The 16,300-nt window shown below is 42.2% G+C and overlaps 1 protein-coding gene across 17 annotated transcripts in view; it reads left to right on the top strand.

Moving 5' to 3' along the window:
- The window catches only part of SNX29 (sorting nexin 29), a 662,332-nt gene that overhangs the window by 94,057 nt on the left and 551,975 nt on the right, over positions 1-16,300 (top strand). For 15 of the 17 annotated variants that reach the window (XR_002787578.2, XR_010323633.1, XR_010323635.1 and 12 more), the window contains exons 2-3: positions 1,170-1,234; positions 3,907-3,959. Coding sequence is in view for 10 of the 17 variants with exons in the window: in XM_064295605.1 (XP_064151675.1) it covers positions 1,170-1,234; positions 3,907-3,959 (118 nt within the window). In the remaining 7 variants the exon portion in view is untranslated. Of the gene's footprint in view, positions 1-1,169; positions 1,235-3,906; positions 3,960-16,300 lie in introns of those variants that run through there. The other 2 variants (XM_023557344.2, XM_023557345.2) reach the window with 2 other exon arrangements.

Raw genomic sequence — 16,300 nt, forward strand, 5'->3', positions numbered from 1 at the left:
TGAGTTTGAACTGCCGACCTTTTTGGTTAGCAGCCAAGTGCTTAACCACTGCACCACCAGGGCTCCGCTGACTGTCATACTAAGAAACCTATATTTTAAGTCGGTCTGCTGGTATCTTAGTTCTCTAGTGCTACTATTATAGAAATACCACAAGTAGATGGCTTTAACAAACAAAAATTAATTTTCTCACAGTTTAGGAGGCTAGAAGTCCGAATTCAGGGTTCTGGCTCTAGGGGAAGGCTTTCTGTTTCTGTGGGCTCTATAGGAAGGTCCTTGTCTCTTCCGAGTTTTTGCTCCTGGGCCATCTTCATGTGGCTTGGCATCTCTCTTCCCCATCTCTGCTTGCTTAACCTGCCCCGTTTATATCTTGTAAGAGACTGACTCAAGACACAGGCTACACTAATCCTGCCTCATTAACATAACAAGACAACCCATTCTCAAATGGGATTATAACCACAATTCAGTCTATAACAGCTGGTTCTTGATTGGGGGCAGTTTTGCTCCCCAGGGGACATTTGGCAATATCTAGAGATATTTTTATTGTTACAGCTCAGGGGTGTGTGTGCGCTAATGGCATTTAATGAGCAGAGGCCAGGGATGTTGCTGAACATCTTACACTTTACCAGGTAGACCCCCAACTACAAAGAATTATCTGGCCCAAAATGTTAGTAGTGCCAAGATTGAGAAACCCTGAGTTAGACCATTCCAGACACATTCTTAAAAGTTGAGGAAAATTAGTTTAGCTGTTCTCTTATGATGTGTTAGTAGGCAGATGGCCAAACTTCATAGTAATGATGCAGATTATTTGCATGTAGCCTTGTTATTTTGGAGTCCCTGGGTGGTGCAAACAGTTAATGTGCTCAGCTGTTAACCACAAGGTTGGAGGTTCACGTCTACCCAGAAGTGCCTTGGAAGAAAGGCCTGGCAGTTTACTTCCAACTATTAAAGTCCCACAGAGCACAGTTCTACTCTGAGACACATGAGGTTGCCATGGGTCGATTCCACTTTGACAGCAACTGGCTTGGTTATTCAGTTTTAGTCTTGTTACATTATTGATTTTGTCAAAGAGATGGTTGATCTATTTGGGGACAACCATGTAACATAATGTCAGAGAGTTTTAATAGAAGGCTAGTGTCAAACAAAACTAATTAAGCCTTGTTGCATTTTAGGATCACAGAACAATGATACGAAAAGACAGTTTTTGCTGGAGCGACTGCTAGATGCGGTAAAACAGGTAAGAGGAAAGCACACATTTGACTTTTCAGTCAATAATAGTGTCAAATCATTAAAGTAAACGTCATTTCTGTATGGCAGGAGGGCAACCATTTTCACCCGCTTCCTCAACTTTGCAAATTGGAATAGTGAGGCCAACGGTCTTCCCCAGGAAGCTACAGAGCCAAGAAGCAATCAGAGGAAGGGATGGAGGAGTTCTGTATCCTGAGTTTCCAAAGCCCTCTGAAGGACCCCACCCCTTTGGTGATGTCCCTTTGAGAAGGGCGTTGATGTGGGCTTCAAGGTCTGATTTCCAAGCAGTCATGTTTTAGGCAAACTCTAGGTACCTTTTAAGTGTGCTGAGGTGGTAGTTTGGAATTAAGACGCCATGGGCACAAGAACAGAGTCAAAGAGGCATGAGGCAGGCCTGGGATAGTCTGCTGCGTGTATCAGCTGTGTGGACTGTCCAGGTGGGCTCTGCTAGGATTGGTTGATGCTACTGCCGATGCTGGCTTCTGGCTGGGCTTAGAAGCCAGCTTTGACTTGAGGCTCTACCCTGCTGCCTTCTTGCCTGCATGTACCAGTCCTGGGCATGCAAATACACATACTACTGTTTGCTGTCGTTTATCACACCCTCAGTCTGTGCCAGGCTCTCTGGTAAGTGCTTGACATTTCATCCTTCCAGCCACCCTATGAGATAAAACCAAATCCATTGCTGTCGAGTTGATTCTGACTCATAGAGACCCTGTAGGACAGAGTAGAACTGCTCCATAGAGCTCCCAAGGAGTGCCTGATGGATTCAAACTGCTGACCTTTTGGTTAGCAGCTGTAGCTCTTAACCAGTATGCCACCAGAGTTTCCTCTTATGAGTTAGCTACTATAATTATTTCCATTTTACAGATGAAGAAACTGGAGCTCAGAGAGTTTCATAACTGACTCAAGGCTTCATCGTTAGCAAGTGGCAGAGCTAGAGGCAAACCTGGGAATTCTAGGAGCTCACTTTTTGGAAGGAGCCACTGACAATTATATGCATGTGATTATAATATAGGAAGATAGGTGTGTATTAGGTGCTGAAGTGAACCCAGCGAATTTAGCACCTGCCCAGGTCTCGAGGTGGTATGGTATACTGGAAAGGACACAGGCTTTGGGCTCAGGCATAGCTGGGGTCGAATGCCAGCTTCATTTCTTCCCAGCTGTGTGTGCTGGGGAAACCCCTCAGACCTCTCTGTGTGCCCCTCATCTCCTCTGTAATCGGGGTCACTTATCTCCATAGGGCTCTTGAGGGAATTGCATTATTTAACTAGGTCAAGGCCTGGGCACATTTCCTGGGTGGGGCAAATGGTTGAAGTGCTTGGCTGCAAACCAAAAGGTTGGCCGTTTGAGTCTACGCAGAGATGCCTCAGAACAAAGGTCTGGTGATCCACTTCCCGAAAAAAAAAAAAAAAGTCAGTCATTGAAAACCCTGTGGAACACAGTTCTATTCTGACACATATGGGGTCACCACGGGTCAAAATTGATTCGACGGTGACACCTGCTTTTTTGGACTGGTAATGGCCTGGCCAGTGCCTGGTCTATAGTAAATATGGAGCCCACATTATTATTATTTTTATTTGGTGGTGGTTGTTGTTAGTTGCGGTAGAGTGAATTCCGACTCATGGTGACCCCACGTGTACAGAGTAGAACTGCTCCATGAGGTTTTCAAGGCTGTGGCCTTTCAGAAGCAGATTGCCAGGCCTGTCTTCTGAGACACTTCTTGGTGGGTTTCAACTGCCAACCTTTTGGCTGGTAGATGAGCGCTTAACCATTTGCGCCACCCAGGAACTCCTTATGGGTGTTCTTAGTTTCTTCTTGCTTTTCTCCAGAAATGGAAAATATGACAAAAAGGTAAGGAGGCAAGTTGAACCACTTTAAATGTAGCAGTTAGACAGAATAAATTAGAGCCTTTGTTTGGAGCTCACATTGTTTCGGGGAGTGAAAGTGTTGTCTTTGAAAAATCAACTTACTGAGGTATGACTTACATAGAATAAACCACACCATTTTTAAATATACAAGTCCACAAATTTTGACAAATATATTATTTAAAATTTCATGTATATTTTTTGATAACAAGTTGAAGAATATTGCAAGTGGGCCTGCTGCCCACCATAGAGAGTCTACGCCTTTAAAAGAGGGAACTAGTTTGCTCTCTTAGTTATCCACCCTGGAAGAATCTTCCTTTAGCATAGCCGAGTGACTTGTCTGAAGTGATTTATTCGTTGTAATTTTAAAGGCAGTCATAACAACTTTGGGCTTCGTCAAAGGGAACCAGCATCACAGATTTGTGGAAGTTTTAATTATCTCCTGCTAAGAGCTCTGTGTTATAGACAGTCAGCTGCTGACAGATAAAAGAAGCTTCCTAGATCATTTGCAGAAGGCTGTGTGGCTTGTTTTCCTCTTAGCACTGTTTTTCCACAAGGCTCACTTCTGTAACAAGTGGGAGATAAGGGTTTCCTTTAAGTGGTGGCTGGAAGGCTGGGGTGTCCACGTCTTTAAGTTTTGTGCTGACGTCCTGGCTGCAGGGACACCCTGACTCAGCACCCGATGTCTCTGGTTCTGTGTCCTCGTCCTGACCTTGAAGGCTAATGGGGGCTGCTTTGTGACATTTTGAATGTCCCATCCCAACAGCTGATCTCAGTGACTTCTTTTTCTGTGCAGTGCCAGATCCGCTTTGGAGGGAGAAAGGAGATCGCCTCAGATTCTGATAGCAGGTAAATAGATCATTTCTCAGACCATTTTCCCTCAAGATCCAAAGGCGGAGAGAGGTGGACCTGCATCTGTACTCTGCCTCTGCAGCTAAGAGGTGCAGTGATTAGATCTGGGTGCTCTGTAGACCATCTGTGCAGCACCAGCTTGCCTCAAGTATTTCTAGGTTCTTACCATTCTACTTTTAGGAACCTATTGTGAGGGAACTCCATGATATACCTTCCTGCATAAAGTTATTTTCAGGGTAGTTTATACCTGTGAAAACTGAGAAACCTAAATGCTCCAACAGCGGTTGTTGTTTGGTGCCGTCGAGTTGGTTCCGACTCGTAGTGACCCTATGTACAACAGAAGGAAATACTGCTTGGTCCTGCACCAGCCTCACAATTGTTGTTATGTTTGAGCCTGTTGTGTAGCCACTGTGTCAATCCAACAATGGAGAAATGGTTAATAAAGTATGGTATATCAGTAGGCTGGAATATTAAAAAACAAACAAAAACCCAGATCTGATGCCATTGAGTCAATTCTGACTCATAATGACCCTGTAGGACAGAGTAGAATAGCTCCCTAGGGTTTCCAAGGCTGTAATCTTTACGGAAGTGGACTGCCACATCTTTCTCCCTTCGAGCGGCTGGTGGGTTCGAACCATTGACCTACTGGTTAGCAGCCGAATGCTTAACCACTGTGCAACCAGGACTCCTTAGAGTGATCCTAACTATGTTGAACAACAACAACAGGGTAGATTAAAAAAATAATAAACAAAAAAACTGTCAAGAAACACACCAAAATGTGAACAGAGCTAGTGTTGGGGATAAGAATATTGGGAATCTTTATACGTTCTAGTATTTTCCATATTTTCTCTTGTGAGCATGTATTTCTTTTATAGTTTTTTTTTTTTTTTTTAAAAAAGTCCTAAATGTTGCCATTGACATTCATGACCCAAGGAAGGCTGACATAATTGAATAAACTTACAACATTGACTAGAAGGAGAAGCCAATGTTTTGGCAGAGGTAAGAGACACAGATGCGTCCAGATCCTTTCTGGAAAGACTTTGTGAAGCAGTCAGATCCGATTCATGCTCTGCAGCCTGTGGTGTGACAGGTGGAACATTCCTGCTAGGGAAGGGAAGGCAAGAGATGGGAAGGGAACTTACTTGCTCAGCATTCATTCATCCTGGATATGTTCCGTGTCCCCCACCTGCTCACCCCGGCCCGCCCAGCAGAGTCAATTATTCCCCTCTGTCCTTTTATCCCCTTGTTTTTCTGTGGTCTAAGACTCTGACAGTCATTAGCAAAGCAGGCAGAGCTAAATTTTAATACAGCTATGGGTGTCATTTGAAACTGGCATAGATTTTAATTGTACTCCAGGGGCTTAGCAGGGTAACAAGTGCCAAGGGGCAATCTCTAAATTATGAGCCCTCCCCATTTGAGTGCCTAGGTGCAGTCTCTAAGCTGCGGGGGCAATTTCAGTGCCCAGGGGCAATCTCTAAATTGTGTGGCCCCACCTACCCAATTTCCAGATCAATAGACATTGATAGTGGCCCCATGGCCGCAGAAATGGCTTCTGCCCTCCTGTCCAGCTGCCTCAGTCAGGTGTCCTTCATATTTGTGGCCCCTTGGAATGTCATTCCCAGCGGCCTCTGGCACCCCCTTGAACTTAAGCCCAGGGGCAAGTGCCCCACCCACTTCTGTTGTACTCCCTTCCCTGACACTCCCTGTCCCTTTTTTGCTTAATTGTCTCCCTAACACTTATCACCCCCTAACAGATTATCCATTGTGCTCACTTATTTTGTCTGTTATCTGTCTCTTATCACTAGAATGTGGCTTTGTGAAGGCAGGGATTTTTGGCTCTCTATTGTTCATGGGGATATGCCTGGGTGAGTAAACGTGTGGCTTCCTACCATAGCCAAGTGTTTATGTGTCTGTGCCACCAAGCATCTTACAAGCTTTCAGGGCAGAAGGGCTGCATCCTCATTTTTCACTGCTCAGTGTTTTATATAAACACGTTGTGTCACTCAGACTTTAGGCCCTCAGTATAAGTGTGTGCCATTAGATCATTGGACCAATTGATTCATTTCTTTCCGTGGGCCTACAGTGGGGCCTGGTGTTGATCAGCACAGGGTTTCCTTTGTTGTAATCCAAGGTCCACCTGCAGCAGAGTCACTTGGGATGCTTAATTAATAATGCAGTTTCCACGTCCCACCCGAGATCTGCTGAATCAGAGAGCGTGTGTTGTGGGTGTGTGTGGAGTAGAGAGCTCAGGAATCTGCACGTTCAACAAGCTCCCTAAGTAATCCCAGGGGGCACCAAAGCTCCCAGTCTAACCGTTGTTGCAGACATTGGGATAGTTAAGAGGGGCTTGCCCTACCCCTACCCAGCTTGGTTTGTCTGTGTGAGTGTGTAAGTGGGTACGTACACGTGCGTGTGTATGTATATATAACTACTTTATTGCTTTTTTCTGTAACTGTGCTGCCTCTTCCCTGAGAGATAATCCTGTTCTGAATATTCTGTTATTATGTGATCTTACATAGTATGATTTACTATTATACAATGAAACCTGTGAGAGCCACAACACAATGGAACCGCCTTGTTTTTCTGCCTTTGACAAGATGCAGTCTTACCACTTTTCTATTGCTCGTTTTAGTGGAAAATATTTGAGTTTTCCTTCTCTGACAGAGGTTCTAGCCTTCGGAAGTTTTACTGTAATTTTTACTATGTAAAATGTTATATTTTATAGTAGAGTTAAAATCTTAGTGACTATTGTTTATGGTTAAAAGGAGTATGCTGCTTAATATTGGTAATACGAGTTGCTGTTTGTTGGTGTGATCTCTCTGTTTAGGTTGACTGTTTCTCTTCAGGGAAACCTGAGTGACATAGTGGTTAAGAGTTTGGCTGCTAACCAAAAGGTCGGCGCCTTAAATCTACCAGGCACTCCTTGGAAACTCTATGGGGCAGTTCTGTTGTGTCCTATCAGGGTCCTTATGTGTCAGAATGGATTTGACGGTAGTGGGTTTGGTTTCTTTGGTTTTTCTCTTCTTAACAACCTCAGGAGGAGGGGTAGTGTTTGCCTGTATTTCAGATGAGAAAATAGAGACTCAGTTTAAACAGAACAGTGGAGATCAGGCATCTCCGAAGTTGGACCCTAGTTTCTGGGACTCCAGAGTCCATTGTCTTTCTATTATATAACATTTAGTGATTAGTGGAATTGATTCTGAGGCTCAGTTTTTGTAAAAAGGTGTTTGTTTGTTTCTTTGTTTGCCTGAGAGATTCTTTCTCATTATCAGTCCTGCTCTTATCTTTGAGATGTTTCTGAGTAAAGGTGGCACCACCTTCTAGCAGTAAAGTCCTCATCAGCTTCTCTGCTCTGTGAGAAAGTTTGACCTCAAGAGGAAAGGTCAGTGAACATGTTAAAATATCTGTTGTGGGACCTGAAAAACTAGATGAGCTGCCTCTCCTGTCTTCATCCCTGACAAGTGGTCCAGCACCAGAATTAGTCCCAAATCTATTTGCTCATGTCTAGCTCCTCTGCATTGCCCTGTCCCGGTCATCACCGCCTCTTGCTGGATGGCTGTGGAGACTTCCATAACGGCACCCAGCACCGGTTCTGGTCCTGCTTCCACTCCATTGAGAGAGCTCTGCAGAATGCAGACTCCTTCGTTTCCCTCCCTGCTGAAAACCCCCCACTAGCACCTCTTTGCCTTGGGATAAAGACCCACATTCTCCCCTTTCCCCACAGCCTGGAGGCCTTGAGGTCTTCCCCTGGCTCTCTGTTCCATCTGCCCTGGCCTTTTGTTTTTTAAAGCTTTTCCATATTTTTTCAGACCCTTGACACCTCATCATCCTGGCTAGTAGGTCACTTTTCCTTGCTCTGTATCAGGGCTCAGGACACCTTTTCTGTAAAGGGCCAGATGGTAAATAGTTCAGGCTTTGTGGTCTTCCTCTGCTCTGCCGCTGTACTGTGAGAGCATACACAGTAGGTAGACAAATGAGGACGTGGCTGTGTCTCAGTAAAACTGTATTTGCAGCAACAGCAGGCCTGATTCGGCCTGCCAGTCTTAGTTTGCTGGTTCCTGCTCTATAGCAGATATAGTGTGTAAATCTCTAAAATTACACATTAGTATGCTGATTTGAATACGCCTATATCCTCAAAATGGCAAGCTGGAAACATGTCTATTTCGTTAACCAGCTAACCAACCAACCAACCAGTTGTCCAGTCAACTCCCAACTCATGACCCCATATATGTCAGTAGAACTGTGCTCCATTGGATTTTTAATGCGTGTTTTTTTGAAAGTTGATAGGTCTTTTTTCTGAGGTACCTCTGGGTGGATTCAGACCTGTAACCTTTTGGTTATCAGCTGAGCACATTAACTGTTTGCACCACCACATTGCCTGGCATATAGTGAGTGCTAAAAAAATATTTGTTGAGTCATTCATTTGTTCAACAGTTAGTTACTGAATCCCTACTTGGTGTCAGGCTCTGTGCTTCCCAAACATTGCGGGCACATTTTTTGCCCCACAGGTGGCTATCCAGCCACTGGGGAGACAGTGGAACGAAGGATGTATTGACTATGCAGAGGCATTGGACTGTGTGGATCATAACAAATTATGGATAACATTACAAAGAGTGGGAATTCCAGAACACTTAATTGTGTTCACGTGGAACCTGTACAAAGACCAAGAGGCAGTCATTTGAACAGAACAAAGGAATTCTGCATGGTTTAAAGTCAGGAAAGGTGTGCATTAGGGTTGTATTCTTTCACCATACTTATTCAGTCTGTATGCTGAGCACATAATCTGAGAAGCTGGACTTTATGAAGAAGAATGTGCAGCATCAGGATTGGAGAAAGACGGGTTAACAACCTGTACTGTGCAGATGAACCAACCTTACTTAATGAAAGTGAAGAGGACTTGAACCACTTACTGATGAAGATCAAAGACTATAGTCTTCAGTATGGATTATACCTCAACAGAAAGAAAACAAAAATCCTCACAATGGGACCAATAAGCAATCTTAATGATAAATTTAGAAAAGATTGAAATTGTCAAGGATTTCATTTTAATTGAATTAACAATCAACGCCCACGGAAGCAGCAGTCAAGAAATCAAACGATGTATTGCATTGGGCAAATCTGTTGCAAAGGACCTGTTTAAAGTGTTAAAAGGCAAAGATGTCACCTTGAGGACTAAGGTGGGCCTGACCCAAGCCATGGTATTTTCATTCACCTCATACATGCAAAAGCTGGACAATGAATAAGGAAGACTGGAGAAGAATTGATGCCTTTGAGTTATGGTGTTGGTGAAGAATATTGAATGTACCATGGCCTGCCAGAAGAATGAACAAATCTGTCTTGGAAGAAGTACAGCCAGAATGCTCCTTACAAGCCAGGATGGTGAGACTTTTTCTCACATACTTTGGACAAGTTATCAGGAGGGACCAGTCCCTGGAAAAGGACATCATGCTTGGTAAAGTAGAGGACCATTGAAAAAGAGGAAGACCCTTAATGAGATGGGTTGACACAGTGGCTGCAACAATGGGCACAAACATAGCAACAATTATGAGAATGAATGGCGCAGAACGGGGCAGTATTTCTTTCTGTTGTACACAGGGTTGCTATGAGTCAGAACTGATTTGACAGCACCTAACAACAACATATGGCAACCCTGGTGGCATAGTGGTTAAGTGCTACGGCTACTAAACAAAGGGTCGGCAGTTTGAATCCACCAGGCGCTCCTTGGAAATTCTACGAGGCAGTTCTACTCTGTCCTATATAGTCGATATGAGTCGGAATCGACTCAACGGCACTGGGTTTTTTTAACAACAGCAATGGAAGAGAGAGAGCAGGTTTCAGGCTCAGGGTCTTCTACAGCAGCAGACAGTCAGAATTTAATCCTTTATTTTAATTACATTCACTTTTTGGTTTAGTTTATGGCACATGATGTTTGTTTTCCATTTACAATAGAATAGAGTTTTTCCTTTCAATACAGACTTATTTAAGTGATGTTTCGTTCTGTTATACAAAAGGTGGCTATGAGTTGGAGTTGACTTGATGGCAACTAACAATAACATTTAAGTGAAAAAAAATAGTCAACTTTAAGAGAAAGAGTAAGTAAATAATAGACATATCATCCTTAGACATGATAAAGTTGCCAAGGTGTTTGTGAACGACTGAAGTTGGAGAAATAAAGTGTTAATAGCTTTAAAGCTGTTGTTGGGTTTTTGGACCTACATGATAGACAATATTATTTGCCAAAGCCCAAAATCCAAAGTGTGTGTTTGTGTTGTGTGAGGGAGAGAGGGTGAGAGAGATTCCTGTTATCTTGTGAGATTGTCACCTCACAAGAAGTGTAATACAATGTTGACATTAGGGGAAATTACAGGCAAGACTTGCTTTTTCCTTTCAGACTGTGTCCTTAGAAACCTGCTCAGGAGGAAGTGGTAGCCTTCATGGGACTTTGTCGTGTGTGCGCGCGCGCGTGTGTGTGTGTGCATGTGTGTGTGCGCGTGTGTGTGTGTTTCTCCTCATGGCTTTCTGTTTCCATTGCTTCCTCGCTCTGTGTTCCCCCCAAAACAAAGCCTTATTTTCTTGGTTTGTAAAAACCATTCCACATTCTGTCAGTCAAGTTGGCGTGTGGAGAGGCTTTAAAATATTCTTGGACTGTTTTGCCTTCTAGAAATAACAATCCGAGAAGAACTCAGCAGGCACTGGAAGTTACCTCAAAGGCTAGGTTCATGATTGTTCTACAGAAGCAGCTTGGTGCGTTGTGGACTTACAGAACGTACACTGAAAGTTTCCCCTGGGAATTACAAATGGAAGAAGAAAACTGAGGGGCATGGGATTTGGAGGACAGAGTTCGAATGCTGATTTTGTCAGTTCTAAGCTGTGTCGTGCCCTTAGGCAAGTTTCTTTCTTGTGCCTCCATTTCCTCATCTGTAAAATGCAGTAGTAATACCCATTTCACAGAGTTGTGAGTTCCTGTGGAGCCCTCAGATCAGTGCCTGAGATAGTAAATTTCCAGAATCGTTAGCTGTTGTTGTTATAATTAAAGTGTGTTAACACTTGGGAAACATTCACTGCCCTCAGGGACTCTTCAAGTGTGGGTTGAGTGAGTTGATTTCAGGTATTCTCAGAACATTTAGAAATTGTGCATTTGTGTGTACCTTACAGGTGACTATATAGAAGAGGTAAGAGGGGAGTGTTTCTTCTCCTTTCAAAGCATAGTGGGGTAGAGTGATTTGGTGATTTTTCTTGGAGTGTTGATCAATTAAAAATGTTCTTGAACATTTCAGGAAACTAGAAGACAAAACAAATCAAAAAAACTCCAGCTGCTCTCTGCTGTTGCCTACTTATTCTTAAAACAAAAACAACCTGTTGCCCTCGAGTCAATTCAGGCTCATAGTGATCCTGTAGGACAGAGTAGAACTGCCCCATAGGGTTTCCAAGGAGTGACTGGTGGGTTCGAACTGCCAACCTGTTAGTTAACAGCTTGAACTGTTAACCACTGAGCCAGTTATTCTTAAGGTGCAGTTGAAAGCTGTTGAATGTATTCCCGTGGGCACTTAATGAAATCGAATAGCTTTTGCAGGCATTTCTTTTCCTCTTTCTTTTTTTTTTTTCCTAAGCATCTGTGAATGTTCATCATGTGATTTTTGTTTTCAGTTGTCACAAAGACATGTGACACTTACATGTTTTATTAAAGAATCTTGGTGGCGTAGTGGTTAAGCACTTGGCTCCATGGGAGAAAGATGTGACAGTAAAGATTTCAGCTTGGAAACCCTGTGGGCCTTCTGTTCTGCCCCATAGGGTTCCTATGAGTTGGAACTGACTCAACGGCAATGGGTTATACATTTCATTGTCATTGTTTTTAAAAAATGGAATCATACAAAATGTTCTGCTTCTTTATTTTCTTTCTTGGCACTACCCTGCTGCAACATGTCCAGGTTATGGTTCTAATAATTCTTTTTTAAATGGCTGCATCATATTGCGTGATACAGATGCACAAACAATTGCCTGTAAAGGAATACTGACTTTCTTTCCAGTTTTTTCTACCATGGGACGATTAAGCAATAAACATCCTTGAGCATCTTTTCTTACGTGCTGAGAGGATTTTCTTTCTTTTGGGATAGTTTTCCAGGAGTTGGGGTGCTGGTTGAAAGAGAATATGTATTTATTTTTAAAGTGTGGCTAATCACTTTTTAAAATTTCTACCAGCAGTGTACAAGACTAGCCTTTCCTTTCTTGCTAACGATAGTCTTGAGTGTTGTTTTACAGTTTTGTCAGTCTGCTGGGTGAAAAGTGGTGGCTCACTGTCACTTTCACTTGCATTTCACTGATTGCCAGTGAATTTCACTATCAGTTTTTTTTATGTTTGTTGGTTATCTGGCTTTGCTCTTTTTTGTAAAACTTCTTCATGTTATTTGCCCATTTTCTTTTTTTTAAATTTTATTGTGCTGTAGATGAAAGTTTACGGTGCAAATTAGTTTCGCATTCAAAAATTTATACACAAATTGTTTTGTGACATTGGTTGCAATCTCTGCGATGTGTCAGCACTCTCTGCTTTTCTACCTCGGGTTCCCTGTGTCCGTTAGTTCAGTTTTCCTGTCCCTTCCTGCCTTCTTGTTTTTTTTGCTTCTGGGCAGGTGTTGCCCATTTGGTCTCATATACTTGCTGAACTAAGAGGCACGTTCCTCATCTGTGTTATTGTTTGTTTTATAGGCCTGTCTAATCTTTGGCTGAAAGGTGGATTTCAGAATTAGCGCTTCAGGTCTGAGTTAGCAGGGTGTCCAGGGACCATAGTCTCAGGGGGTTCTTCCAGTCTCTGTCAGACCAGTAAGTCTGGTCATTTGCCCGTTTTCTTTTTGGATTGTTTGTCTCATTGTCAGTTTGGGAGAATTCTTTGTATATGTTGTAGCCATTAATTTTTCATCTGTTCTCTGTATTGCAAATACTTTTTTCAAAGCCTTTTGCCTAGTATCTATAATACCAAATTAAAAAATTTTTACATTGTCAGGTGTCTTTTTACTGATTAGTATACCTACCTACCTCTCAATTTCTGAATTTTCTGTGTTTTTTTAAGACCTTCACCAACCTTAGATTGTACATGTGGTCTTTTGTATTTTCTTGTAAGATTTAATCCATCTGGAATTTATTTCATTGGTCCGTGGTATAAGATATTGATCCAATCTTTTAGTTTCTTTTTGACGGCTGCCATCTTTCTCACAGATCTTCTGGGTCCTTTATCTCTGGGCTGCAATTCACTTTTGTTTCATTTACTTAGCACAAAGATGGGATGCTGTGGACTAAAGCCTGTAAGACTAATTAGAACACTGTGCTGGTTTGCTTCTCTGTTCCTGGGACCCCTGACACTGTCAGGAGTGCGGGAGGCCATTGCGGGCTGGTGTCAGGCAGAGGGCGAAGTGCCCAATTCTCACTGTTTTTGCTTAAGACAAGTATGCCTGGATTTTCAAGCACACTTAAGTCCACCCAAATAATGGTAGATGGTGCAGGTAAGTGAGAGGGAGTTCTCATCAGAGCCCATTTCTCTTTCTGTTTCCCTTCTCCCTCTTTTTCTTTCTAATAGGAATCATACCATCTTTCTAATAGGAATCATAGCAAGCTTACTTGTGCTTTCTTATGTCCTTAAGTACTTAAATCCCTGTCAGGGATTGTAAATGTGAAAAGAGGCCTTGATTCTATATGAAGGTGCTGTGGGGTTGGGAGAGAGACATACCTAGAACAGAATCTTGGATGTGAAAAAAATGTGAAATTGTTTACTACAGATGACCTGATAATGATAAGCAAGGTAAGCACCGTGCTTACCTTGCCTGTTGAATAATCTGCCCCTGTCTATAATTTGCTTTTTTAAAACAACACCAACAAAACACCTGGCCATGTATTACAGACATCATTCCGGGTGAGTAGATTGCATAAGGGTATCATTTTGTGTGATCAAAAAAGAAAAATCACTGCCACTTTTAATTGTATCATTTCTTAAATTATGAGGCACACCTGAATTTCAAGGATGTTTAAATGAGGTGGAGGATGCTTCCTAGAATTGGATAAACATGCCATCTCATTCTTTTTAAATTCCTACATAGTATTTCATAGTATGGAGGTACCATAATTTATCTGTTTTCCTGTTAGTGGACATTCAGGTTGTTTCTCATTTTGTTTTTATTTTTGCTTTTGTAAACTGTGCCTCAGTAAACATGTTTGTGTGTGTGTGAATATATATATGTATATATATACACATTTACTCACTAGTTTATTTATTTAAACATTTTATTTTGAGATAATTGAAGATCCACATGCAATTGCAAGAAATATTACACAGGGATCGTGTGTACTCTTTATGAAGTTTCTCCCAGTGGTAACACCTTGTAAAGCTATAGGAGAGTGTCACAGCCAGGATATTGACATTGATACTATCCACCCATTTATTCAGATTTCCCTAGTTTTTTTTTTTTTCTGTCCTCATTTCTCTCTATTTAGTTTTGTTTTTCTGTCTCTCTGTTTAGTTCTGTGCGGTTTTATCACTCGTACTGTTGTTTTTTTTTTTTTTTATGGGTTTGTGTAAGGAGCGCTGGTGGCACAGTAGTTAAGTACTTGGCTGTTAACATGAAAGTTGGCAGTTCAAACCCACCAGCTGCTCTGCAGGACAAAGATACCTGCTTTCATGGAGTACAGCCTGGGAAACCCTACGAGTGATTCTTTTCTGTCCTGTAGGGTCACTGTGAGCGGGGATCTACTCTATGGCAGTAGATTTTTTTTATTAGTACAGTATGCTAAGGAGCCCAGGTGGCGCAATGGTCAAGCACTCATTTACTAGTTGAGAGGTCAGTGGTTCAAACCCTCCAGCTGCTCCACAGGAGAAGAGACCTGATAATCTGCTCCCATAAGGATTTATAGCCTAGGAAACCCTATGGGGCAGCTCAGCTGTGTCCTCAAGGGTCTCTAGGAGTTGGCATCGACTTGATGGCAACAGGTGTACGTTTGTGCATCCAGCATACAGTCAGGATACACAGCAGTTTTATCACCACAAGGATCCCTTTTTGGGATTTTTTTTTTTTCACTCAGTATTATTCCTTTAAGATTCATCCAGGTTGTTGCATGTAACAGTAGAACGTTCTTTTTATTGCTAAGTAGTGTTCCATGGAAGGAGCCCTGGTGGCACAGTGGTTAAGTGTTCAGCTACTAACTGAAAGGTTGGCAGTTCAAATCCGCCAGCGGCTCATTGGGAGAAAGATGCAGCAGTCTATCTCTGTAAAGGCTTACAGCCTTGGAAACCCTATGGGCAGTTCTATTCTGTCCTATAGGGTTGCTCTGAGTCAGGATTCCACACAATGGCAATGGGTTAGTATTCTAGGGTATGGGTCTACCATAGTTTCTGTAGCTGTTCACTCACATCTGGGTCGTTTCCAGTTTTTGGCTACTACAAATAATTCTGCGGTAACATTCATGTATGGATTTTTGTGTGAACAAAGTGTTCGTATCTCTGGAATAAATTCCCAAGAGTGCAGTTGTTAGGTCATGTGGTACTTGCATGTTTTATTTTATAAGAAGTTGCCAAGCTGTTTTCCACAGTGGTATGAGTGACCCAGTTTCTCTGCGTCCTTGCCGTCATTTGGTATTGTCAGAATTTTTGCCATTCTGATAGGTGTTTAGTGGTATCTCATTGTGGTTTTAATTTGCATTTCCCCAGTAGCTGATGATGTTGATCATATTTTCATTGCTTATTGGTCATTTGTTTATTCTCCAGTGAAGTATCTGTTGATGCCTTTTGCTCATTTTCTAATCAGTAGGGCTTTTATTTTTACAGGGTAAACTCCTAGAAGTGGGATTGCTGGGTCAAAGGGCATGGGAATTAAAAAATTTTTTTTTCTACTGCCAGATCACTTTGCACAAAAGATGTAGCAATTTATATTCATATTTTTATGAAGAGTACCCATTTCCCCACAGCCTGATTAGTACTATAATTGGCTTTAAAATGGTTGGCTCTGTCTTGGTATAGGGAGTCCTGGTGGTGGAGTTGTTAAGCATTCTAGTGCTAACCAAAAGTTGGGCAGTTTGAATCCGCCAGTTGCTCCTTCCGTGGAAACCCTACTCTGTCCTATAGTGTTGTTATGAGTTGGAATTGAAACCACAGCAACGGGTTTGGTGTTTTTTTTTTTTTTTTTTTAATCTTGGTCCCTTTCTATTGTTACACTTTCCTGGATACTGGTGAAGTTGGGTATCTTTTCATGTGTTTATTGGCTCATTGTATTTCCTCCTTTGTGGTTTGTTCATATCCCTTTACAGTTTTCTTTTAATTTTGAGTTGTTTGTCTTCTTCTTAACCTTTTTTAGAAGCTC

The sequence above is a fragment of the Loxodonta africana genome, chromosome 12 (assembly GCF_030014295.1).
Source record: "Loxodonta africana isolate mLoxAfr1 chromosome 12, mLoxAfr1.hap2, whole genome shotgun sequence".
Lineage (NCBI taxonomy): Eukaryota > Metazoa > Chordata > Mammalia > Proboscidea > Elephantidae > Loxodonta > Loxodonta africana.